General features: G+C 36.2%; 1 protein-coding gene across 2 annotated transcripts in view; it reads right to left on the bottom strand.

Annotated features, from left to right (window-relative positions):
- POT1 (protection of telomeres 1) overlaps positions 1-27,719 on the bottom strand; it is a 79,558-nt gene that overhangs the window by 7,493 nt on the left and 44,346 nt on the right. For both annotated transcript variants that reach the window (XM_076329698.1, XM_076329705.1), the window contains 9 exons: positions 23,529-23,819; positions 19,471-19,626; positions 13,052-13,212; positions 10,224-10,312; positions 9,070-9,114; positions 8,469-8,625; positions 6,312-6,517; positions 3,322-3,457; positions 505-599 (listed from right to left, as the gene is read on the bottom strand). In XM_076329698.1, the coding sequence (XP_076185813.1) occupies positions 505-599; positions 3,322-3,457; positions 6,312-6,517; positions 8,469-8,625; positions 9,070-9,114; positions 10,224-10,312; positions 13,052-13,212; positions 19,471-19,626; positions 23,529-23,819 (1,336 nt within the window). The remainder of the gene's footprint in view (positions 1-504; positions 600-3,321; positions 3,458-6,311; positions 6,518-8,468; positions 8,626-9,069; positions 9,115-10,223; positions 10,313-13,051; positions 13,213-19,470; positions 19,627-23,528; positions 23,820-27,719) is intronic.

The raw sequence follows: 27,719 nt of genomic DNA, 5'->3' as shown, positions 1-27,719 counted from the left end.
ATGGTATAATCCCTTTCATTTGAATATTATTTCTTGCAGACTCTCTGGAATATGCTTAGCATTGATAAGGCTTACAGAAGATAAAAGTCTAACTTGTACTAGTCATTAAATAAGTTCTTTTTAGTTCAGGTCAGAAAAAACTGTATCTTCAAAAGGAAAAGCAAGACTAACTTCTAGGACTGCAAGCAGGTACACAGTTTAAAAATGACATCTGCAACCAAAAATTCATCACATCTGTACCATGATAGGTGTTACTCGTGACACCTATGGTAGAAGAAACTATTCAACATATAAAATCCTTTAATTCATACTGTAATGGTTTCAAAAGTAAAGATGTTATTTCAACTAGTAGAAGGTGAATACTTTTTACAGCTTTATACTCAAGCATAACCATAAATGGCATGCTTTCTGTACAAAACTGCAACCCAGAAATGAAACTATTTCATATAAACACTTCAGAATCAAGGCACAAAAGTATTTCAGGACAATATCATGTCAGCTGACCTTGTGCTATTTCAGTTGGTTCCCATGATGGTCGTTGTTCTGCTGCAATGGAACTTAGACTCTTGACAGGCTTTGGAGTTGAACACTGCTTGCACCTAGCATTTAAAACAAGATACTGAGACTAACCAAACACTGATTTATTTATACTAGAAGCTTTCTGCACAGAAAAAAAATAATAATTCCGATTTCCTTACTCAGTGGGAGTGCAAAAGTATTTCTATTGCTGTTTAAAATAACTATTTTACCAGACACACAAGCTTTAGACCACATCAAAACCCTTAATGCTGTTTTTGAATTATCCCGGAGAAGAAATAAGTCATTTTGGTCTGGAAAAGACCACCTCAGTGAATAGAAAGGAGGAAAACTATACATCAAGGCTGAGAGAGTTGGGGTTGTTCAGCCTGGAGAACAGAAGGCTCCAGGGAGATGTTATTGCAGCCTTTCAATATATAAAGGGGGCTTATAAGAAAGACAGAGAGAGACTTTTTACTGAGGCCCGTAGTGACAGGACAAGGGGCAATGGTTTTAAACTGAAAGAGGGTCAATTTAGATTGTACAGAAGGAAGAAATTCTTTATGATGATGGTGGTGAGACACTGGAACAGCTTGCCCAGAGAAGCTGTGAATGTCCAGTCACTGGAAGCGTTCAAGGCCAGGCTGAGTGGGGCTTTGAGCAACCTGATCTAGTGAAAGATGTCCCTGCCCATGGCAGAGGGTTGGACTAGATGATCTTTAGAGGTGCCTTCCAGCCCAAACTATTCTATGATTCTAAGATCACTACACTGCTAAACGTATATTCACGTCACTACTTTGTTTAGCAATACAAACAACATCTCACTTTGTAAAAGCAGGAATGAATCTGAACTTGTAGCGCGCTCTAAAAACACAGCAGGGTTAGAGGAGAAATTTGACTTTATCAATGTTAAAAATGTTAACTGTGAGTTATTAAAACAATCTCTTATTACTGGTGTATTTACACCAGTAATTATAGATTTTACATGTGACATAGTAAACAAATGCTGCAAGTGGATGAAAATATTGAAGAACTGCTTTCAAAGTTCTCATTTGCCTCAAGAAGTAAAATTACAGAACAACTATCTTTTTCCAAATTAAGCTTCTGTCCTAGTGTATTACAGTTAGAACTTAAAATAGACATTTATTATCTTTTAGAATTACATACAAAATGTGCCATAAAAATCAACAGCACTAGTTCTGCTCAAGTGATATAAAGACAAGCTCAATGAAGTTATTTTTTTCCTTTAAAAAACCCACCCAAACTCCAATAAAGTAACTTAGCTGTGAATTTAGTTTTTTATATGCAAGTGTGTGTGTTCATATATATATATAAAAAAATATACATGCACATGCACACACATACATATTCATACAGGTATTCAAGGTCATTCCTACAGCAAAAATAACTTTGCTTTTCGTTCTACTATACAGAATCTTTAATTTTAGACTTGGCTAAGTATATGCTACTGATAAAAAAAAGCATGGAACAAAGCTCTGAAATGTCAACATCTCTGTGAGGTTCCTTCCTAAATATCCTATAAACAATCATGGAATATCTTATAGAGCGTTGGCTTTTACAATACAGCCATTTAAGCAGAGAACGATGTCTGAAGGTGAGTTGTGCGCAGCTGGGGAAATACATGGATTATGAAAGTGCAAGGGGAAATACTTTGTACTGGTGAAGATCCAGTCCCAGTAGAAATACCCATATATTGCCTTTATTTAAAAAAGTTGTGGACAGCCATATCTGGAAAGGTCAAAATAATATATGACAAAGAGAAATAATTATCTGTATTTATTTTATCACAGGCCCTTATGGGAAACTTTAGGGTTCATGTGAAACATGCAATGTTTCTGCACAGAAATTTTTTTACTGCCAACAGGACTGAAGTAGTGCAACGCAGCACTCTGCTTGAACTCATTAGGACTGCTGAGAGGGAGGACTCAGTAGCTTGCATGAAGTAGACTGGTATTTCTGAACTTGGTAACTGCATGCTGCTGTGTAGTACTGGGAGAACAGCTCTCATTGAGCAGGAACAAGGTATTGCATGGCATAGAACAGATACCAGACCTAGATGTGTGTACTGTATTCCACAGCCTTTGAACTACGGAATTCAGAAACCCGTTGAAGTTGTCTCTACAGTGACCGACATCCACAAATAGGTAAGGCACTTTGCAGTGTTGTGGATCTCAATAAATGGCAAATGGTGAGGAAAGGCTGTCCAAAATCCTGTATTCCTTCCAAAACCCAAGCTTTCCCAACACTAGGAATGAGAGAGAGAATGAGACATGGATTGACAGCCTGAAATTATTTTCTGGGTCTCTATTTAAATATTATCTGTGTACAAAAAAACCAGCATACAGTTCTAAAGCAACATATGTTTTGACTTTAGTCTAACGAGTAAGATCAGAAAATGGTATTTTCTGACCAGAAAATGGAAGACCTGGACTAAAAGAGGAAGATTTAGGCATTTTGCAGCCTAAAGAGACTCATATGTGCACTTCCATCTCTGTAGTATACTGCCTTACCCACACACCACAGGCAAGACTGAACCTGGGGTGCTGTGTAATTGAGGACATAAGATTTATAGAGCAAGATAAAGCCCAACTGCAGTTGAGTCCTTTGATATGAGGTAGTAGTATGGCATTTCATCCCTGATCTCAGTACTGCTGATCATGTTATGTATTTTGCATCAAAGAATCTTTGGGTAAGTTATCCCTTGAGCACTGCAGTTTGAATTACTGAAGAAAATGGTATCTATTACTGCAACTACTAAAATATCAACAAATACTTTTAACCTACCCATAATATTTTATGTTCCCTTGTAATAGAAAAGGAGCTGAAAGATCTAATAATTCAAGATCATCTTCTGTGGATCTCACAGGAATAACACATTTAAATCTTTTTGTAAGCTTCCAGACTTCTTTTAGTGTTCCACCTATTAAAAACAGAAAAACATGTTTTTTTAAACTGTAATCAAGAATAAATTGAACAATTTGCATTTCTTGGCTGATTAGATGTTGATTTCAGGACCTTCAATAAAAATTGAGACCTACTACAGAAAACTGAAAAAATTGTCCATAACCTTCTCACTCTTATTCAACAAGAGACTCAATAAAGAATCAAAGACGGATGTTTATCAGAGCAGATACCTTAATATCTTCCTCATAGCTAACACTGTAACCATGAAGTTGTACTTAGTTAGCATCACTTTCATATAATCTCTCCTATGATTTTACTAGCAATTTTTTGGGGGCAAAAAAAAAACCCCAAACCCCTGACTTTTTGCAATTGCTCCTAAGTAAGTTTTTTCAGCTTTTAAGTAGCAAAAATCTATTAATTTTTAACCAGCAGTTTATGAAACAGTAGTTATTCAACCACATCATAATTGACATGAGGCAGGATATGCAGAACCACCAAACTTTATGCTAATTTGAGTGCTACTAAATTGGGGCTATGCTAGGAACACAGCAGAAATTTAATATATTACAGCTGGAACCCTGAGATTTTCAGACTCCAGTGACGACAAGAAGTTCTTTCGAATTTATTATAAATCATGGGATAACCTGCGTTCAGTCTCTGTAGTATGGCCTGCAGAACGGATTACGGAATCTTTCTGACATTTCACCAATTCAGTGGAAATGTGGTAAATTTATTAACACACTGAAAACAGTTATTTGGAAATAGTTCAATGAAAATATATGATTTAATCAGCTCGTGAACAACAATAAAAAAAAGCAACCTGTTTTAAAATAAATATATTCTTGTATATATAATAATAGATATATTATTGTATATATAAATATATACAACTGTGTTGTTTACCACTAACTATAACTAAGACATTTCAAAGACTTTATGACAAGTAATTACGACACTGGATTGTAAAATATTTATTGCATATATTTGTTACCTGTATTGCAGAGGTAACTAGAGTAGAAAATAAAATTAGTAAAATTGCATTATTACTGGTGATGAAAAAAAGCACAACATGAAACCTCCTCAATGAACTTAACTTCTAGTAAAAAAAAAAATAAAGAAAACAGAGGCAAGGATATTTGAAATGGCTTCCCAAAAGGTTAGAAGGCAAAGGTTCTCCAAGTACAGTGACACAGATAAAGCCTCTCATATACATTTGAACTCTCATTCAAGGGATTAACATACAAAATTCAGGGTAGTTTTAACTGACATTGCTAAAAGGTCTCCAGAATTTCGACTTCGCTGTAATACGAAGTTACATCGAGCAAATGTATTCTGGCTTCCAAGATACTGGCACAAAACACAGAGAATTACCAGGGGTTGACAATGATATGAATCACAGTGATTTCATGTACAAATACTGAGGATATGCAAGGAGCATTAATCTACTTGTCGACCGTAACATTTCACTCTTCAGTTCAACTAATCTGTAGCAATGGTTATGGATTCCCCTCATTCCCTGTGGAGGGTCATGTAAAATTCTGTCCATTATCCAACTATTTCCTCAATTCCAGCCCAACAGATGCCAAACACTCAAAAAGAAGTCCTTGCTTCAGCATAATGATTATGGGGAAGAATATTGTGTTGCACAAGAGCAAATTGCTTGTGTTTAACAAACGAGTAGAATCTAGACCACGTCTGTCTAATAAATGTCATAATGTGTTTGGCTTTTGAGGGTTGTCTGTAGTGCTGGGAAGATTCTTAGGGAGACTTCAAAATCTCCATTGCCAAAAACTTAAAGATAAAAATTAAAATAGCATGTAGTTTTGGCAAGGTTCATGATCAATGTTCTGGGAAAAAAAGTGCTAAAACACTGATTATGCCCTTTCCTTGTGCTCCAACATGAAGCACATATATCCACATACACACATACTTAGCTGCTGGCACTTTAATAGCTGAAAAAAGATTTACTAAGTTATATTGTTCAGTTATTTTAGGAAAATAGAGTAGAAATAAATTCTTTTTTCTTTTGTTTGCACAAAGATAAGGTTAGATTGAAAAAAAAAAGAACAGTTTGTAACATGTCAGAAATAAAGCAGCTATCAGAACTAGTTGAATATAAAACAAAGCAGAAAACAGAAGGGGTTTTGTCATTGACCCTTACAGAAAGGACCACCTGACTTACATTTGTGTATTCACACCACCATGTGAGCACAATTGAAGACTTTGTTTTAAACTCAGAATGGTACTACATGCAATTATTTATTACTTTTATTCTATTCAAAACATTCCTTATTAGTAATCTTGCTAAATTGCTTCGTTTAAAGTTCAGTGGCTATTTCTCTTCCCTGAGGAAATCTGATAAAAAACAAACCAAAAAACCTCACACTGCGAGAAGCTCTATTAATCTGAAACAACACTGACATCCAGAGGCTGACAAAGTTAATTGTAGGCTTGTATTAGAAGCCTTCCAAAACTTTTCCATATCAAGACTAAAAATAAGGTTTTTTTTTTAGAAGACACAATGAGTTTTCAAATCAGAACTGAAAAATCCGTAAGCACAGTTAGAAAAAAAACCCAAATGTTAATTTGGGTTAATTAACATCCAGATGTTAATTTTAGCAGAATCAACAATAAACTTATTGGTATAGTTTTAAAATAGACAGAAGCACCTTACAAGACCTTCACAGATGACTTTTTCCTGTTTGCACAACAGTAACTTAAAGTTCCAGCTGAGTTTTTCTTTTCTTTGAAGATGCCTTTATGATCACCACTACCTACACTGAATACAACTTCAACATATCTTAATTTTGTAGATACTCAGAGTGGATGCTGTGCCATAAAAGAAGTGGTATATTTGCAATTTATCTTACCTTCTATCATGAGCAAAGTATCTTCAGGCTGTTGAAGCATTTCATCATGCTTTACAAAATGGATAGCTATTTTCCTTTGTTTCTGGTCTTGTGTAGTCCACATTACAGAATCATACCAGGATGTATTGTGTAATTCCGGGTTTGGGGCAGTAACAGCAGAGCCTTGCAAAATAAAGTCAAAATCATCTCCATCTGGAACTTCTTGCCTAAAACCATTTCCAAAATGAGTAAGTAAATTCTAACAGCTTCTCCTTAGGCAATCTAGCAACAAGGACAACAGTACTCCAAATAAATATTAAAATACAGTCATAAGAGTTAAAGTATATACAGGAAAACTAACTTTGTTGTTATATCAGTTTAAACATTTAGAGTTGTATAGCAAATTATGACAAGATAATTCATTTCCATGTTAATAAATATGCTAAGTAAACTAATCTTACCTAGGAGCAGAGGCAGCCTAGTGGCTTCATCTACACATATGTAAATCCATGGAAAAACAAATATATCAGCTTTATGTGATTTCAGTTGCGCCTTAAAAGGGCCACACAACTGCATACCACTTCAGTAGAGTGAAAAGACCGTATAAGCTCATATGATTTCAAGTTTTATGTTCTAGCCTATTTTACTTTGAGAGGGGATAAAAGAAAAAAGGGCAGGAGCAGAATAGCTTCACATATGTACTGTAAAGGGAAAATCTGTAACTCTGCACCACACAGTTTCTTTCTTGTCCTGCTAGAGTGCACCATTCATGCATTTCCAGTTGTCAGCCACAGAGAAGTAATGCAGACCATTCAAATTTTACCAATATTACCAGCAACGGGCAAAAAGCCAGTGGTTGGCACACAAATTAAAAATGCATTAGAATGTTTTCTCCTAAGACAGACAGACCTGCTGGCTTCAAGTGGAATATGAACCGTGACAAAAAGGACAATGAAAAAAAAGGCAAAAGCTTGGGCTATTTCATTTATATATAGAATATATAAAAAGGCTATAGTAGTCATGGAAAATTGTGGGCTAAGGATAAAGTTCATAAGGAACAAACAAAATTCTATCAATTGTATCTGCTTATTACTATACACAGTTGGCAAATATATTAAAAAAGTGACAGAAGTGGCAGAGAGAGTTGGTAATTATCTCCTTTTTATAGTTGGTAATAAAGACCATGTACTTGTATTTATGAAGATGACACTTACTCTGACATTAGCAACCAAGAGAATGATATAACATCTGGTAAGAACCAATATTGCTAAAGCTGCAAGCGTGTTACTTTGCATCCAAAAGCTGTAAGAGAAGGATAGTAGGGGCATTTTCTTGTCTCAGTGATGTTTGTATCTAATAAATCTTGCAGAAAATGTGCAAAAAAATTTCAAAAGGCTAGGAGAATGCTAACGTGCCATCACTTAAAGAAAGCAATAGTTTACACCAGTAACAATAAAGCTGTTTGCTTGGGACTGATGCTAGGCTAAGTCAGGCAAAAAAAAAGTGATACAGGATTCAGCTGATCATGAATAGCACTGTAATGCGTGTCACTGAGTAGTTTAATCAAAAATAGGCCATTTCAAACAAACTTTCTTTCATTTTTAGATGAGTGTACACCAGAAATGGTATATGATTATTTGACTGAGCATTATTTGATACAATGACAAACGGCATTAAAGGGGAAATAACAACGATAAAATGGTCAGTGAACTGACTCGGGTCAGAGAAAAAGACAAAAATACCAAGGTGAATGGTGTTTCCCTGATATTTTTGGTCCAGAAAAGATGCCTTCTCTGGAAAATACACTTTAGTCAAAAGATATTTTATTCATTCACTTGGAGACTATCATACCTTTTTGCATATCCTATTTTAAAACCGCAGTACGGAAACAGGTACTTAAATACAACTTCGGTATGGGAAAAACCACACTGCTAAATTTGAAAATTAAAGAAAAATTATTGTCTTGAAAGCACTCAAAAGATTCTGTAAATGGGACTCATTTGATGATTTAAAGTTTTCCTACCTATTACCAGTGAGTTTCAAATCTCTGTTCAAAATGAAATACCTTTACATTCAGCTCATTTTACACAAAAAAGAGGATGAAAATACACTGAAAATCTAGGCATCCCAAAACAAATAGAACAATTCCTAATTACTTTTATTGTGTGAAACACTTACAAAGAGTTGCATTTGGAACAATGAAGTTTAATAGATTGATAGAGCTTCTGGGGTTTGTAAGTTCTCAGCTTTGCTCTAATGCGATACTGTTGAGGAGCCGTGCTATTCAGAATGGTTTTCAGTTCTGTGTTATTCAAATCCTGATGATCTGTTAATACTGCAAAATAACAACACACACAAAAAAGCCATGCATACCTATTAAACACCATAATATTTAGAACATGGGAAATGGCCATCGCAGACGTGCATTTTCCCTTAATGCCCAGCTTCTCTTCCCTTCCCAGTTGCAGCCTTAGTTTTATCAATACAACATGTTACTACAGTCTTTAAGGTAAATCACAACAGGCTGTGGGAGCATGGTGTACTTCACTGTACAGAAATTCAACATGTAGAAAAAAACCTAATGAAAGTAGAATATACAAATATGCTCTATTCCTTTAAAAACAGAATAAAAACAACGTAACATTCACAAACTTATACTCTTAGAATAGCTCTTCCTATAATAAGTGAAAGATATTATTTCAACCTTTGAGCTTATGTCTCAAAAATATTTTTGTTCTTTAGTAAAAATAAAATTCACCTTGAGGTCAGTGTTTCCTACCTGTAACAGATAACTGCTGACATCGCCGTAAGTGTGATTCAAGATCTAAAACCAAGAAGAATTTCCTAATTATTTTCCTTCCTTTTTTCTTCTTTATCATGTCCACACACAAAAACAGATAGATAGATAGGCAGATAGATACACACACACAAAACCAAAACCTGAACAAAGGAAAATGGAAATCCTAATAATGTATGAAAACAATATAGCAAAAGGAAAAAGCGATGTAAGCAGGAGACAAACGAGTTAATACAGAGTTAATCAAGAGTTAATATATTTGAGGAGAAATTAGTGTATACGTTAAATAGCAATACTCATCAAAATGAACACTTTTCAAATGTATACTGTGAACGATACTGCTAACATAAACTGTATTCATCCCCCTGTAATCTTTCTGGACAAGAGCATAAATACATTATTCTAAAACCAATATGGACTGCCTGGTCCCTCCTCTGAACAACCTCTACTACACATACACAGTGCAGTAAATATGTGCAAAATTCTTTCTAAATTTACAGTGTTATGGTCTAGACATGAAGTATTTATTCTTGACTTTTGCACCCTTCTAGAAATATCCTGTCACAGTATGGTAATAATGGCTAATTAACAAAGGATTTTTAAAAGCTAGAAGCAAAGATGCAGACTATGTCCAACCAGCTTTAATTCACTTTTAGTTATTCTTATTCTGGCCTAAAAATACCATTCAAAGAATAATATGGGATCTGTAGAACTGTCTATAAGATACTACTTTTCCATGGCGCTGCACCTTGCAACTCTGCCACTGACACAAGTTTCCATCCAACAACTTTAGAAGGGTTCCTCAGCAAGCAGCTGTTTAGTAGTGTTTTCAGTGCCTCTCTCTGAGGAATCTCCCTTTAGAGGGAGGGAGTTACGTCACTCTGCTTTATGATCTAATATAGTATGATCAAGAACACCATCTGTGTTTAATAATTCATTCACTACCTCCTATGAAAGTATTTTTCCATGTATATGAAAGGCTTCTGCTGCAAGACAGAAGGATAGGGTAATGTCAATTTCCAGTCTAATAACCAAAAGAATTCTCTAAGGCTTTGTACGTGAAAGTAACATTATACACTTACCTTGACCTTATATATGTCAGAAGAACGAACAAACCAGCTTTCAATTGCTCTTACCTGTAACACTGTTAAAAGTGCCATCTAATTCCACTGAAGACATGCTTTCCATATTCTGACTGTCTGCCAGATCCACAGATTCTAAGAATCTAAAAATAAATGACTAAGTATTTTATAACCTAGAGAAATCTTTCATATACATACTTACACACATACACATATATATAGGACTATACATACACTTATATGAAACCAACTGTTTATCAATACACAGGTATAATGTTCAGACATAAATTTTCCAGCAGAGACATAAAACTCAATTGAACCAGAAGTTGCAGGAGTGTATATTAATGATGCAGATGAGACACTCCTTTCCAAATCACTCCTGGAACTTTAAACACAATATAGAGCCAAAAGAAATCTGTACTACTGGAAACAGAATTCCTGATAAAGGAACATGGACTTTGGTTACTTAGCCTTTCCTAAGGGAAAAAACGAGAGTTTTATAACCTTTGCAAGAAGGGGCAAGCCACTCTGGAGGACTACAAGGATGTTGTGAGGTTATGCAAGGAGAAAATTAGAAGGGCCAAAGCCCAACTAGAACTTAATCTGGCTACTGCCGTAAAAGACAACAAAAAATGTTTCTATAAATACATTAACAAAAAAAAGAGGGCTAAGGAGAATCTCCATCCTTTATTGGATGCGGGGGGAAACAGTGACGAAGGATGAGGAAAAGGCTGAGGTACTTAATGCCTTCTTTGCCTCAGTCTTTAATAGCCAGACCAGTTGTTCTCCGGGTACCCAGCCCCCTGAGCTGGAAGACAGGGACGGGGAGCAGAATGAAGCCCCCATAATCCAAGGGGGAATGGTTAGTGACCTGCTACACCACTTAGACACACACACACAAGTCTATGGGGCCAAATGGGATCCACCCAAGGGTACTGAGGGAGATGGCAGAAGTGCTCACCAAGCCACTTTCAATCATCTATCAGCAGTCCTGGCTAACCGGGGAGGTCCCAGTTGACTGGAAGTTAGCAAATGTGACACCCATCTACAACAAGGGCAGGAAGGAGGATCCAAGGAACTACAGGCCTGTCAGTCTGACCTCAGTGCCGGAGAACATTATGGAGCAGATCATCTTGAGTGCCATCACGCGGCACATACAGGACAACCAGGTGATCAGGCCCAGTCAGCATGGGTTTATGAAAGGCAGGTCCTTCTTGACTAACCTGATCTCCTTCTGTGACAAGGTGACCCGCTTAGTAGATGAGGGAAAGGCTGTGGATGTTGTCTACCTAGACTTTAGTAGAGCCTTTGACACCATTTCCCACAGCATTCTCCTGGAGAAACTGGCTGCTCATGGCTTGGATGGGCGTACACTTCGCTGGGTAAAAAACTGGCTGGACGGCCGAGCCCAAAGAGTGGTGGTGAATGGAGTTAAATCCAGTTGGCGGCCATTCACGAGCGGTGTTCCCCAGGGCTCAGTTTTGGAGCCAGTTCTGTTTACTATCTTTATCAACGATCTGGATGAGGGAATCGAGTGCACCCTCAGTAAGTTTGAAGACGACACCAAGTTGGGCAGGAGTGTTGATCTGCTTGAGGGTAGAAAGGCTCTGCAGAGGGACCTGGACAGGCTGGATCAATGGGCCGAGGCTACTTGTATGAGGTTCAACAAGGCTAAGTGCTGAGTCCTGCACTGGGGTCACAACACCGCTATGCAATGCTACAGGCTTGGGGAAGAGTGGCTGGAAAGCTGCCTGGCAGAAAAGGACCTGGGGGTGCTGGTTGACAGCCGGCTGAACATGAGCCGGCAGTGTGCCCAGGCGGCCAAGAAGGCCAATGGCATCCTGGCCTGTATCAGAAATAGCGTGGCCAGCAAGACTAGGGAAGTGATTGTGCCCCTGTACTCGGCCCTGGTGAGGCCGCACCTCGAATACTGTGTTCAGTTTTGGGCCCCTCGCTACAAGAAGGACGTTGAGGGGCTGGAGCGTGTCCAGAGAAGGGCAACGAGGCTGGTGAGGGATCTGGAGAACAAGTCTTATGAGGAGCGGCTGAGGGAACTGGGGTTGTTTAGCCTGGAGAAAAGGAGGCTGAGGGGAGAACTCATCGCTCTCTACAACTACCTGAAAGGAGGTTGTAGCGAGGTGGGTGTCAGTCTCTTCTCCCAAGTAACTAGCGACAGGACGAGAGGAAATGGCCTCAAGTTGTGCCAGGGGAGGTTTAGATTGGACGTGAGGAAAAATGTCTTTACTGAAAGAGTGGTGAAACATTGGAACAGGCTGCCCAGGGAAGTGGTGGAGTCCCCATCCCTGGAGGTATTTAAAAGACGTGTAGATGAGGCGCTTAGGGACATGGTTTAGTGGTGGACTTGGCACTGCTAGGTTTACAGTTGGACTCGATGATCTTAAAAGTCCTTTCCAACCTAAATGATTCTATGATTCTATAATTCCTTATGTATATAACACAGTTCAGTAAAGCATTTATATTACATGCTTCATTTTGAGCATCTTTAAGTCTCACCATTTCCAAGAACCACATACTCACATGCTTAAAATGTACTCAATTTATTTGCTTAATCACAGCTTTTATCTTTAAAAGATTATATGCCACTATAAAACAGAATAAGTATGTTAATGTGGCCAGGCCTTATTATTACAGCACTGTAAAATAGAAATCTTAATCCCTACTGTATTTTAATTTTGAAAAATTAGCCTTTATTTACCTATCCCCCCAAATAATTACTCTTCATCTTAGTGGTGTTAAAGACATATTCTGTTCCAGAGTTTCTCGTTCTTACATATGTTTACAATTCTAAACTGTGCAGTTGTTACATTAGCCTAGAGTTTTCCAGAATCATCTAGAAAAAAACCCCTACATATAGAACTTACGCTTTTAGCTCCTTAACATCCGGGTTACTTTCTGGTAAGACTCCTATTCCTCGACCGTAACAGGTGCCACCATGAAGATGAAATTCTATTTGTGAGACATCTTCATTGTCAGCACTTGCTTGTTTCGGATGAATACTGTAAATTCTCAGAAAACTTCCAATCTTAAAGAAAAAAAAAAGGTAACACAAAGTTAGCTATTTACTTGGAAAATTCTAGGCCTCATAAAGCTTCTTCCCTGTTTTCAGTGAATCACAGAAAAGCTGAAGTTGTCAGGGACCTCCGGAGATTGCCTAGTCCAACCCCCGTGCCCAAAGCAGAGTCAACTAGAGCAGGTTTCTTAGGGCTGTCTCCAGCTGGGTTTTGAATACTTTCAAAATATTTCCAAAAGCTCTCTGGGTGACCTGTTTGTTTTGCTTTATCAGACAACATTACTGGCAGCAAAGGCTGATGCAGAACCAGCATAAGCCTTCTTACTAAATCTGATTCTCACGCAGACTTCAGAGGACAGATCAAACAAGTCAATATATTCCTTTCCTGAGGGCGCAATTTTACTTCTATATTCACAACACAGCCCTCCAGAAACCGATGTGCTGTGATTTGTCCATGTATGATCGCACTCAGCAATTGACCTCATGTCCCTCATCATGCATGGCATATTATCTGTTTATGTATACACGTAAACACATCTGCTTCCCAGATTTCTTTATTATATCTTACTCTTACATTACAGATAACATTTTTTTCAGTACCAGGACAAAAGGCAACATGTGTTAAAAATTCAAAGATTTTGGCACTGTTCCTAACTGTCAGATCTTCTCCTCAGGTACATGGAGAACATGCTTCTTGTTTTGCTTAGAATTATTTTGTGTTCTCTGAAACAGTTCTGTCAAGTTACACAAATGGACTTAGGCTAACTTATACAAGTACCTATTAAGAAAGAAGTTACGGAGTGTTGAACATCAAACACATCTTTATAACTTTGCTTTTATTTCAAAATACCACTCCCATTATCCTTCGCCCCCCACCGCCCCAAAAAACCCAAACCAAAACCAAGGTTCTAAAGGTAGATAATCTGGAGACTTAATTATATAGTTAATTTCCCTTTGATGTGTTTTAAAGGCCTTTGAATCAAATTAACTAGCACCCAAATATTTTTTTTAAAGTATAACCTAAGATCCAGCTCATAGCTGGCAAGCTACACACATTCAGTGACCTGGATTTATGTTCACTCTAAGTATCTTTTAAATAGCCCTATATAAGTGATAAATTATTTTAAATTGACTTCAATTAACATTAATATTACAGCAGCCAGTCTGTTAAGTCTTATTTCAGCTTCAGCTCCCGCTTTAACCAGCAGAAACCTAAAAAGTATGCCTATTAGACTGGATTGGCCAGGCCAGACACTTACAAATATATGTATATATGCATAAAAGCAGACAGAGCAGCATCTTGATTCTGGAATCCTCCCCTGTATCAAGGAACACACTATGACTATATAATGCTGGTATCAAACTGCTCTTTTAAACAATAATCACACATGAAAAAGGCAGCATATTTTCAAATTCAGGTACCAGGGACATAAAACGCGCACTTCAGCCTGCACCTATTTTGCTTCTGGCATGGAGCTCTTCCCAGAGTTTTAACTGATCTGCACCATTAGGGGGCTGCTCATTTTGTTCATTCAAAGCATATCAACAGGACAGCTTGTGCATTTAGATGCCAGTTATGAGGCTTATCTGGAGGCTTTTTTTTTTTTCTTTCCAGATGCTAAATTTCACTTAATTTTGTTGAATATCCAAAAATGCAAAGGACAGCCATATTACAAAACTAATCTAATGACTATGACAAATGCTTTTGGAGAAAGCTTTTTAAAAGTTCTTACCTAAGTTCTGCTTATGTCAATATAATAGTGCCAAACTACTTCCCCCCCCCCCCAAGAGTAATTTGTATGTAAGCAGGAAATAGTCGATTATAACTGAAGAATTTCTTTCTTTCAAAAACAAAGTATGAAAAAACTAAGTATTTACTATATGTACAAACATAAAACATTACACATGGGAAAGGAGAGCCCAGAAGCCAAGAATACAAAATGCTGGTTTCGCCTTCTAAACTTGTGTGCTGAAATTCATGCAAAAGTCGACCGAATTACATGTTTTAGCGCAACACTAAACTTGAAGATTTATGATCACTATAAAAATATATCTTCCTGTATATGCATTTTATTAGATCCCTTTTCTGAAAATGTCATTATTTTATATATTTTACTATCACTTAGAACTATACTAAAGAGATGCATTATAATCAGCATTGCCAAATACTGCAAAAGTCCGGAAGGTTACGAACGTGAACACAGACCACCAGATCTGGCTGTGCAAGACGGACTGCAATTGCCGTGAATTCCTCTGGGAGGCAGCATCGCTTACTGTTAACAGCGGCGAGCAAATGGGGGGGTTACGGCTAAAAACGTTACTGCATTTCTGTTGTTTACAGAATGCCTGCAGACCGAGACACTTTATATACTTGACTGAGAAGAAATTATAATCTGCATTAAAGTAAACACCGTGATTTACAGAGCCATCACTAAAATCTAGTACAAAACCAACTCCTTACTTGACTTTGCAGCAGTTCTGTTTATGAACTACCTACCTCATTTAGAGCAAGTTCACTTAAAATGAAATTAAAGCAATAAGAACACATTTCTTGCAGTAATATAAAAGACACTAATACCCTATTTGCAGCCTAATTCAAATATGACTATTTTAAAAATACATATTAAGGCTAAAAAGAATTAAAATGAAGAAGTCACATATGCAGTTCCCTGTAACTAGTCAACTAAAACAACTTTTTAGCGTAGCAAATTCTCATAATTATTTCAAAACATACAGGGTTGTGTTCACATTTAAGACACTGACGAATTCGGAACGGTCATTATCGTGGCAGTTAAATGTTCACATTTGGCCAGAAAGACACTCATGACAAGAGGCGGTCTTTTATCTACGGGAATCACTTAACAAAAGCATCTGTACTAATTTTTATGCCTATTTTATGGCTGATGATATTCAATGAGATTTCTTTGTCATTATTTTATCATATCAACAGTCTAATTTTACTGAGTAAATTGTACACAACTTTTGCAAATGAGAGGAAGCATATACACAGCATTTGGGTATGGTCCTTCACAATAAAAAATAGCAACTTAAATCCATTAAAGGGTTTGGAGGAGTTGGGGATGGGATGGGGGGGTGTTGTGGTTTGTTTTTTTTTCCCTTTTAATGAGTACAAAGACAGAAGTGGGGAAAATACCACTGACAGGTCAAAGGAATGCTACCCAGGCCTGAAAAATACGAAGCTAGATATTACAGCCATGTAACTCATTTAAGTTGCAGGTTGGAAATGTGACTCAGACACTAGAAAAGCAAGCAAGACTTATTCCAAACTACTATCAAAAAAGACATGACATTGTATACGGCGGGAGGAACAGCTGAAAATATTCAAATTCTGCATCTGATGATACATAACACGAAGCAAATACTGTGACATTACGGACTAAGACTTGTATACATGTTCAAGGTTAATTGTTTTAATGGTACTATCCAGAAAATGCATGGCAACACAAAATTGATGGTATCAAGCCATAAGAGGAATGCACAGTACCACATATTCAATGAATGACAGTACCTAAGGAAATCTCCAACCAGCTGTGGACAGCTGGACACCTACTGTGCACTGACTGAGCACTGATGTTCACTCACTTTGATGCTTACCATCTTGCAAAATGCCCCAGATGGAGAAAGCCATGTCAGAGACCTGTTCCCGAGTTGTATAGCAAGGTCAGTGAATCCTGACAACCTCTGGAAAAACTGGAATAAGAAAGGCTGAAGAATAATGAACTACAACCTATGGGGAGCAACGGTACTCTGGAGAGTTAGTTGCAGGCTGGGATTCCTAGAGTAACAAGAAAGCCTCATGTACCCCAGGTAGCCAGAGGAAGAGAGAAATTCATGAAAAAGCAGCGAACACCATTGTCTTTGCTTAGTTGTAGCTCTTCCTTGTGCCTTTATACCCCAGGAAATAATCTGCTTCAGAGATGAGATTTCTGAAAATTCTGTTTGTGTTCTGCTAAGACAGCAAATGCTGAACAGCCACAATCTTTCCCAGCAGGAAAGGGAGGCCAGTAAATACAGGGGACAAAAAGTCTACTTAGGGTATCAACTGTAGTGTGCCTTCAATATTACTAAAGTTCTCTCCATTGAAAATTGTAAATATTATTTGACTGTCTCGGAAAATGGGATAAAATGGTCATATCTTCAGTGTTCTCTGGACAGACAATCCAAACAAGGAGCTTTTAACAAACTCTTGCAGCAATATCCCCCACATTGTGCTCCAGGATTTGCCAAAAATTCACTGTAATGCATTACCCACTTTCTCTAGACTGTAGTGCTTACTCAGAGCTGCTTTGTCTGAACATGTGCCTACAGATACAATTTTAAAATAAGAACAAATATTTCAGTGTTTTGTGTTTGGTTTTTTTTTTCTCCAATCTGCCATTGTTGGTATCAAGGCTGCGTAAAACAGATTGTTCCTACATAAAACATCATTTCAGAGCTGCAACTGTCATTGCAAGTGGTACGTGACAACATGAGAGTGTAACCTAACAATTCCATAACAATTTACATTAAAAAATTCTAAGCCACTGTCAAATGCAGAGGAGATGGCTGAAAAATAGTGCACTTTTATTGTTTCTGTAACCATAAACTGGCAAAACATCTAGTACAGTTTCTGTCCACACTGTTCTTGTGTTCACACTCGGGAAGGTGCACATGCATACACTAAACGCTCTCCAGTTTTATACTTCTACATAAATGATTCTTTTTAAAAAATCTTTGCATAACAAGATCCTGAACTAAATAAAATATTATACAGATTAATATAGAGTATTTCAATTATACTTTCTTATGCTATGACACGATTTCCACTAGTATTTAAAACCAAATCTTTTATTACATCTTCCATTTTCGGAAAAGTCTCCCAAAATTTTATTATCTTTAGATTATTCTGTGAAATAAAATTAATTGCACATATTGCAACCTGAACTTAATAAATTTTCCTGAAGTTTAGCTGTTAGGATATCAGCGCTTTTTCTTCAATAACTCCACTAAGACGATCCACTAAAAAGCGATGTTCAAAAGTGATCTAATTTAAAACTTCTACAGTTTGCCTGAGTGAAACTACTGCAACTTTGGACATAGCCAGAAGGAGAAAAACAGCCCGTGCTGCTCAGTTGGTCAAACCAGGTTTCTTAACAGTTTCCTTTGACATTAGAGCTTCTGCTACACAGTGCAGTATCCAGCAAAGGCACAGATGCTTTAGAGATAAGGAAGAAAGGGCTTATAGGAAGGAAAAAAATTGAGAGAGCTGATGAAGACATCCCACGTACCACATATTCAATAGGAATTCCTGAATATAAATGGGAGAGAGTAATAAAGGCAGTATCATCAGCTACTCAAGAAAATACATTTTATTAATATTAAAATATTTTTTCCCCTTAATTTTCAAAACATATTGCTTCACTGGCTCATCAGCAGTTATTTATATCAATAGATTATACCAGTTAGCAAGAGAAAAATTCTGGAAGAGAACCTGTAAAAAATGAAATACGTCTGTGAGTAAGTTTTGTTATGATTTCTTACACAAAGGCAAGTTATTTTGCTATCTGTCATTTACTTATGAATGGGCATTAATATATTAAATTGATTTCATGTCTGCCGAGAGCCCCAGCCTAACAAATGGCTATCACTTATTTTTATTTTCTGGTAAACACTTTCTTAAAAACAATGCTTGGGTATAGAGGGCAAGGCATAAAATGAAACATGTATTCGTTGCTAATTCACTGTATTCAGAAGCAAGATGGCAGTATTGCTGAAGATCAAATGTTTAATTATGTTGTTGTTTTCTCTATCTAAGCACAATCAACATTACTGACCCACTAAATGAAGATTGCACTGCAAATTGCAGAAGTTTATAGAACAGAAACTCTTTTATTGACTTTAGAATTACGGGCCTTTAATGCGACTACAAGTTTAACCCCACTTTCTATCATTTAAAAAATAATTCTAAAGCATAGAATACATTTTCTGAGTGCGTTATTTTCACAGGATTATATATAATATTACAGTGTCTGGAAAGAACTGCTTAATTGGAAGAATTTTTTTCACGGCAATTTTAGGGTAATGAGGCTGTTTTACACATGTTGAAGGAGTTTTGTATTCAAATAAAAGGTATGGGGAATACAGTGAAAGATAAAGAGGAACATTTGAAACTAATTAACAGCAGAACTGAATTGATACATTCTCTGAAGTGAGTTCTAAGCAGAAAATAGGCCACAAAACGAGAGTTAGAAATACCAAACTGTGCATTACCTTAAGTGATTTTGCCAGTTGTACATGGTTATCATAGACTAGAATGTCCACCGTTAGATTTCGCAGCTGATGAAGAAGAATTTTTTCTCCTTCCAGGTCTCTTGCTTCCACAGGCACCTTCCATGTTGGGTAGGGACATTTTGTGCCATCCCATACCTGCAACGCAAATGAACTATTTTAATATGCTCAGAATACTTTAGATTAAGATTTTAAATAACTTGGGTTTTTTTAACAAATTTGTTGTTTGATTAAAAATGGGTAACAGTAAGAAATCTTAATTGGAGTCTCAGTCTTAAAGTCCTTAAATTAGATTCTATGGGATTTTTTTTTTAAATTATTATTCCTTACAGAGTATAAAATAACATCTACAGAGAATATGATCAAGTGTTACGACCTGGGATTTGTTAATATTAAAAAAAAAAAAAAAATCAGTGCTAGCAAAAACTCAACTGTTTATCCAGCAGTTACAACTATTAGAATTCACCATATGCTGAACTGTCTAATATTTTAATCCTGCTATAGGTTTTTTTAACCACTCCAGCTACAGTATGTAAAGACTAAGTACACAGCATATACTCCCTTAATTACTGATGATGTCCTACATCAGTATATACTGCTAGTTATCCAGAACATATTAGAAAAACATCAGTATTTAACATATGCTTAATAAGGAGGATTCTAAAAATTGTTTGCCTAAAGCTAAGTTCTTGATACGCTTAAGTATTGAAATAACAATAGAGTTATTTTCGAGCTATCAAAGTTATTGTGAAAAAGTAAGATTACCAACAGACGTAGCACTTTGGAACCAAAATCTTACTACTTAAATCAAACATTAGAATTTCAGTGATACCCGCTTACGATCTATTCTGTAAACTATGGTTTCCTGAGTTCCTGAAGATATAACCTTCTCAAAGACAACAGATATAATGGTCTGAAATATTGGCATAGAAAAAGAAAAATCTAGAGGCGTTTGGACTCTAAGACTGAAATGCTGCATTTCATAGGATTTCATGCATATAGATTCAACAGAAGCTAATTTTCAGACAGTTTGTGATACCAAGGCATTTTGTCCCATGAGTTAGGCGCTGCGGAGGGGGAGAAAAAAAGACACCAAAGCTTAATTTTTAAAGGGTTTCTACCCCTTATGCTTAACTGCTGTGGATCAAAGGACCCACAGGAAAAGATCTAAGAATCAGCAAAGACGTGTAAATACACTGAGAATAACTCACGGTTGAAATACTCATCCCAAATCAAGAGATAAAAGGGAAAACTGTTCACAGTGAAAATGACCCATAACATCAAATTAATGTTCCCAAATAAGAGTGTATTCTGAATGACCCAGATAATGAGGTGGTACATGCTGCCACAGGTTAAAAAAAAGCCTATGAACTTCTGATCCTGTACCATGAAATACTTAAAACCACCTTTGAAAGAAAGGTTGCCCATTGCTTGAATTATCAAACCTTTTCCAGAACTGAGCTTGAGAAACATAGATTTAGTGCATATATATTATGAATTTAGTCACTTTGGCAAAATAAAAAACCTTAAGTTTGTCAAGTTTCACATTATTTTTCAACTGGCTTTATCTGGGAGACTTTGGCAGTTCTACACTTAAGAGATGGATCTGACAAATGGATTGAAATAACCTGAACGTTCCCTGTCAGATGCAAGGATGACAACTCAGCTTTAGAATGTGCTTCACCAGAGGATCTAATGGGGCTAGCGTCAGGAATTTGTAAGCCAGTAAGCTTTCTTTACAAGGAAAAAAAAAAAAAAAAATTCTTAGAAAAGTAGTAGGTTTTGTTTTTTACTTGCACAAATATGAAAACAGATCAAGCTCTCTACCTCAGGAGCTTGCCAGCCTCACTTTACTCAAATTATGGATGAAAACACAGAAGCCCTGGTTTCAAAAACCAACACTGGTCTAAAAAACAACACTGATTAAATTAATTCTGGATAAGAAATAGCAAATGGTTCCATTACTAGTCATTGTTGGTAGGTTGGTTGGTAGGAATAGTTGGTGACAACCTTTGATCACCATGGTCGGCAAAACAGTGAAATGGGAGAGACACAATGAAACCTGTTTCTCTCTTCAGCAGAGTATGCTAATTGTATGACATAGCTTAACGTAGACAATTTAACTGACAGACAGAAGGAAAGAAAAGAATAATAATAAAACTCTTACAAAAGGCATAAATGACAGAATAATTTCTAGTGTGAGTTTTTTAGCCTCCATCAGTTTGAAAAACAAAATTCTCAGAATAAGGTAAACATTTATAAGTCAGTGATACCATCTTTAGGCCATGTCAGCCTCGTGCTGTGCATATCCCAATTTATCAAGTGTAATATTAAAAGTTATGCTATGGGTGATGCACAAAATCATTAAAATTCATTTTAGTTGCCTTTGAAGCAATCCCCACTAGTTACATGAGCTCAACACTTAAAATAATCATTATATTTTATAGTACAATCAACCATTAATATAACTGATATACTTGGAATGACATGATAAATTTAAAGCATTATTCTAAAACGTATAACCAAAATAGTATTATAATAATAATATTTAATGATCACTCCATTTGAGCTGGTATTGAATTTGTTTTTTTGTTTTGCAAATCAACAAAATAATCAGAGATCTGTCTACAGTTTTTTAAAAAGGCTTCTCTTCTATCATGACCAACATTTGATATGAGAAAGGGATTTTGCCATGCTTGAAAAATGAAGGAAATTAGCAACAGCATTCCAATGTTAATCTACCATTTTTAAGCTTGTCTGATATATTTTGATAGGGATTTAAGTATTTAATATTTTATACTACTAAAAAAATATACTGTCAAAGGAATTACGTATCAGAAAAATTGATCTACCATTATTTGATTTCAAACTTTTACCTTCCTAAGTCTATCCTGACTTTTCCACCCCAAGTCATTATCTTTGCTATACAAAACTGACAAAATTGACTTCAGATCTTACAACACAGAAAAGAATGTAAAGAAATATTAATACTTTAAGAAAACACTTGTCTGTCCTTGCAAAGGGTCCTTCAATGCTGAACATGTACTTATTAATGAACAACTTAATTACAGTCCACAAAGTTCTGAAATTTTACTGGGTCTCATTTGACATCTATTTCACAAGGGATAATTAAATGGAAATGTTTGTAACAGCTGCAAAGCATATTACAGGATGACACTTCAGGTTTGTTTCTGTGTAGCGCATGCATTGTTCTGCATGAGAAAATTGCTGCTTTAATGAAGGAATAATGCAGCGTGCTGTTTCTAAAAATGTTGTAACAATAGAGCTTAATACAGTAGAACCAATAAATAATTTTATGAAGTCATAAAATGGATAATAACAGGCTGTTCATCACTCACATTTTAACAATCAACTTATAAAAGAAAGGAAAAGAAATGCAGAGGAGTTTCAGAATAACACCAGACTGATACATCTGGAGCTAAAACCAGGAAAATTATGCAGAACTCCTTTTTTTTAGCTGATGTTAAGGATCACCCTTGGAAAGTACTCTCCTGTTGTGTGGCACTTTGCATTTTGTACTTTCAGTGAGCACTGATCCCCAAAGCGCTTATGTGTAACTAAAAGAAGCCACCTAAAATCCTTCAAGATAGAGAACTTTCATTCATTTTCTAGATACTGTTACTTACTGCATTAATTATATCCAGCAGATCTAGAAAAACAAGCAATAATTGCTGCTAACTAAAAAACAAGGTTGAAATTTAAAAGTAACAATATTTTTCAACTTTAAGAAATCTTGCAATATTTATCTACAAATGTTTGTGAAGCAATGATCCATACCAATGCCATCTTACAAAACCTCTCTAAAGAAATAAATCAGATGAACAACTTCAAAGAGAACTGGGATTTCTGTTTTCTTTTCATAGAAATAAAATGGTCAAGGATCACAAATTTGGTTAACCTCAAAATATTTATCAACATAATATTATTTAAAATCAATGAATATGTCTGTTTTATCAAAAACTGAATCACAATGTCTTAATAAATAAGTCTAACAAATTATTTTAAAAAAATAAATCTACCTTTAGAAGAAAAGAAGATCCATCCACTTTTGCTTTTCCTACCAGCTGGCAAGTGAGATCAAAGAACAGCATTGGCTGAACACCAGACAATTTTACTGCTGGTCCAGAGATGGAAAGATTACTGGCTGCCCAAACACGCAATTCTTCTATTGTTTTCTGTTCTTCATCCATGAAAGTGTACACTTTGCTAGAGGTTCGAGGAACTATGGGCGCTCCTACAGTTCCATCAAATGTCAAGGATGCAAATCCCACACTGGTAATTCCCTGCATCTGACCATTGTATTCCCTGACCTGTAACAAAATATGAAGGAGAAAAAAAAAATGTTTGCACTGCATCGAAATATACAGACGTTTCTGTTTTATCATATGCATGAAGAATGGATTATTGATCATTTTTGTTCCTGGTGCTATTAGGAAAACGGAGTCAAAATAAAAACAAAACAAAAAAAGGAAATTAACATTAACAAGAAAACAAAGTGAATAAGCAGAACATATAATCTAACACAACAAATTTTTTAAAGGGGCAGACTAATACCTACCTCTAGATATACAGCATCAGTGCCAAGTATTTTATTCACAAATCTCAATTTTTGTGCAGGGAACACATCAGGATTGCTTTTACAGATGAGGAAACTGAGGCACAAGAGAAATTAATTTTTAGGGGTCACACAGCAGAGCGACGGCAGAACAAAGTTACTATGGATTCCTGTTTTCTGCCTCTCACAATAGCCCCGTTTCCTGATATTATGGAACTGAAAAAGAAAATACCAGTTCTAGGAGCTATTTTTTTTTTCTATGAAGCAAACAGTGACCAGCTTTCATCCCTTGAATTATGAATACAGCTTTCACAATTACTCTTATGTCTACTGCCCTGCACATGGCAGGTCCCCTGTATCCTGCTGATTTAGCTGTGTATCTGCTACCATATAAAACAGTGTTCAAAGTCTGAAGCATTCCTTCAAGGATCTAGTCTAGTCTTATTGTTCCCTGCACTTTTATTTTTTTATATATATATGTATCTCTATATCTATCTCTATCTCAAAGCACTGCATGACTCATTATCCAGAAATCTCAAACCAGCTGTTTTGATCCATTCCTTTTTAATTAAAATTTGCTTACCAAAAAAGCAACAAGACTTCTGAATATAGCATTTGTGAGACAATCTAGTTTAGGATTCCCCGTGCTCAATTTTCAAATGGTAGAAAATCCTACTGATTTAAAAGTGCAGAATCTGGAAGATGTGACAGAAGTTCTAAACAGCAACATTTTTTTTACAAAACATTGCCAATGATTTAGGCCTGTATTTTATAAACACACTGAAATTTAAACAGCACACAAATCAAGTATTCCTTGGAAATTCATAAACAAAGCAGTTCAATCTTGGTGGCAGGAACTCCTTTAATCCCTGCTACTTTGACATAATGCATAAATGCATTAAGGATCATCTCTAGGATAAACTTTCATTTACTTAAGCATTCTCCAGACCTGACCGATGGGGCACATCAATTCATGACGTAGTTTTTCTTCACTGTAACACTGAAAAGCTTTAGTCTTTTAACTTTTAGGTTGAAATATTGAAAATACAAGAAAAGCTAACGGACAAATCAGGGAAATACATAGTTTCATCATCAATTTGTGCCCATTACCCATGATCTGGAAAAAAAAGTTCCACTATAACACTAAGATGTTATCTACTATAAAAACACAGACTTACTTTAGTTGCTGCCACTGGCATTATATTCCATAGCTTCTCAAAATAACATCCATCATCACTTTTACTCATTCATCCGCTATCAAAAGATACTTCAAGTATATTTTTAAGCATCTTGTCCAACACGTCAAATGTTTCTCAAAGTGTTTTAATTTCCAATTTACCTACTTATTTATTTCTTCACTAATTCTTTTAAATCATCATCAAAATATCTTGATTTCTTTCTTACTAAAAATTTTGTCCTAGACGACTAGCCTATTTATGAGGCCTCTAAACCTTTCAGGAAACCAGTTCAAGAAACTACTTTGTCTCCCTGGGCTTCCACTAATCCTTCACCATAGACTATTTTCCCTATTTCCCAAATCCTTTATGTCGTGTTTTGAGCATTCATGAGGCTGTGCTTAAACATACTGTACTTTTGACATCTCCTAGTACCCTCATTTAGTGGCTTCGAAATCAGCCTTAATGTAGGGAAAGGCAGTTATTAAATAACAAAAGAAACAAAATATGTATGAAGGTAAACCTGAAGTGTCATGACGAGAAAATTACCAATGATCTTGAAGCAAACCCAAATGTCCTTAGGCATAGTCATGTGGAGAAGCCACTGAGTGGTCTCAAAGGTAAACAGCATTCAGCAACATTATTTAGTGAACAACAGAACAAACAGGAAAAGTAAATGTAGAATGGATTACAGAACAAAATATTTCATAGCTGGAAAATTACTTATGTCAGACCCACAGAACAGATGACCGTCAACAGAAATTCTCCAGGCTTGTCCTTTAAAAAGGAATCATTGCTAAAGTGATGAGGAATCACTGGAGTGTAAAATGAACAAATCCATGGGCAAATGTTGTTTCATTATGGCACTCTAAGTAGAACTCAGATGAAGTTAAGCAGTGATACTATAAACTAGTTATATTTTCCACACACAAACAATTTTGAAATGGAATTAAATTTAGGGAAAAGAGCTAATCTGAGACTTTTTTGATATGATGACAATTCCTCTCAGTAGATTTTGTGTCATTTCTAGAGGCCTTGGGGTTTTTTGAAAAAATTGGGGGGGGAGGGGGGGGGGCGGGCGGGGAAGAACAGGGAAGGGGGCAGATGGCTATCACTTTAAAAATTCCCTGAGAATTTTAAATAAATTTAATAAATGGTTGCTAAACAAAAATATCTTCTGCGACAAAAATGGAGCAGATACAATATATTTGGCTTGTTCTAAGCAGGCAAGTAAATTCCAATACATATTGCGGGTGTCTTTGGCATAGTTTTTATAAACTAAAGAACAAAAGGTGAACTGTCACCTCAGCAAACTGCGTGGACAATAAACTCTAGTGATTTCTATGGGATACAACTCTACCCTGAATATGCTCATTGAAAAGAAGCTAATCTTGAAATATTTATAAATAGATTTACAGCAACCTAAACCACCTGATATTTTTCTTTTTTTTTTGGTACTGAAGCTGGTGTTATTGACCTCACCCAATGGAAGAGAAAGATGCGATAGTAAGTAGTGTATAAAGCTGGAATAATAGCATATTATAGGTAGTTTTCCATCAAAACTGATTGTTAAATTGCAGAAGCAAAGGACTATTATGAAACCACTGCAGTCACATATCACCTTAGAATATCAAAAAAATGCCTTGTAAAACAACATACACTAAGCTAACGTACATGTTCTTATACTAAGAAGGAAGATTTCCTAAAATAAATTTAACTATAGATTTATGGAAGGATCAGGAATTCAAGATAATATTTTGAAACACGAGTACATTAAGCTTAAAACTTGATTATTATTTATACATATAAAATTCTTTCAAGACATCAAGTTGTGTTGTGGTTTGGCTTTTTTTTTTTCCTTGAATTATTGCATTGTCTGAAATGCACTGTCCAAACTTCTGTTCCAATTTGAGTATACATTCAGCTGAAGACCTCATTGTAAGGTATCTTTTACCTAAGCAGAAGTCGAAAACTTACGATCCCCGTGATTCATGGTTGACAACAAAATAATAAGAGATCAATGTTCACATGCTGCTACCCAGTCTTCCCTTAACTGCAGAAATGTCATATATGTGAGATGCTAGTGAAAAGGAAAGAAAGAAAGAGTGGAAAATTGTCTACAGGTAATGTATCTGCAAGAATTATAGTTACCGTGGTGAGCAATGTATTCCCCTCAGTTAAACACATGTATATAAGCACATGCCACTCTGTGTGACACAAACAGGGTTCAGTTGACACAGAAGCAAGATATCTTACACAAATAAGCAGTGACAAAAAAATCTCCTCCTTCTCAAACACAGAATTGGATCACAAGCCTCCAGGAGCAAAAAAAATTTGTGAAGGTATAGACGGAGTTACAATTGACTGTACTGAAAAGGGATACTGTCCGAGTACTAGAAGGGTATGGCCCAATCACTGAACCACAGGAATTTTGGTTGGCAGGGTCTTCGGGAGATCATGAAGTCCCACCTCTTCCTCAG

Source organism: Aptenodytes patagonicus, chromosome 1 (assembly GCF_965638725.1).
Source record: "Aptenodytes patagonicus chromosome 1, bAptPat1.pri.cur, whole genome shotgun sequence".
Classification (NCBI taxonomy): domain Eukaryota; kingdom Metazoa; phylum Chordata; class Aves; order Sphenisciformes; family Spheniscidae; genus Aptenodytes; species Aptenodytes patagonicus.
This window is presented reverse-complemented; position numbering and strand designations above follow the sequence as displayed.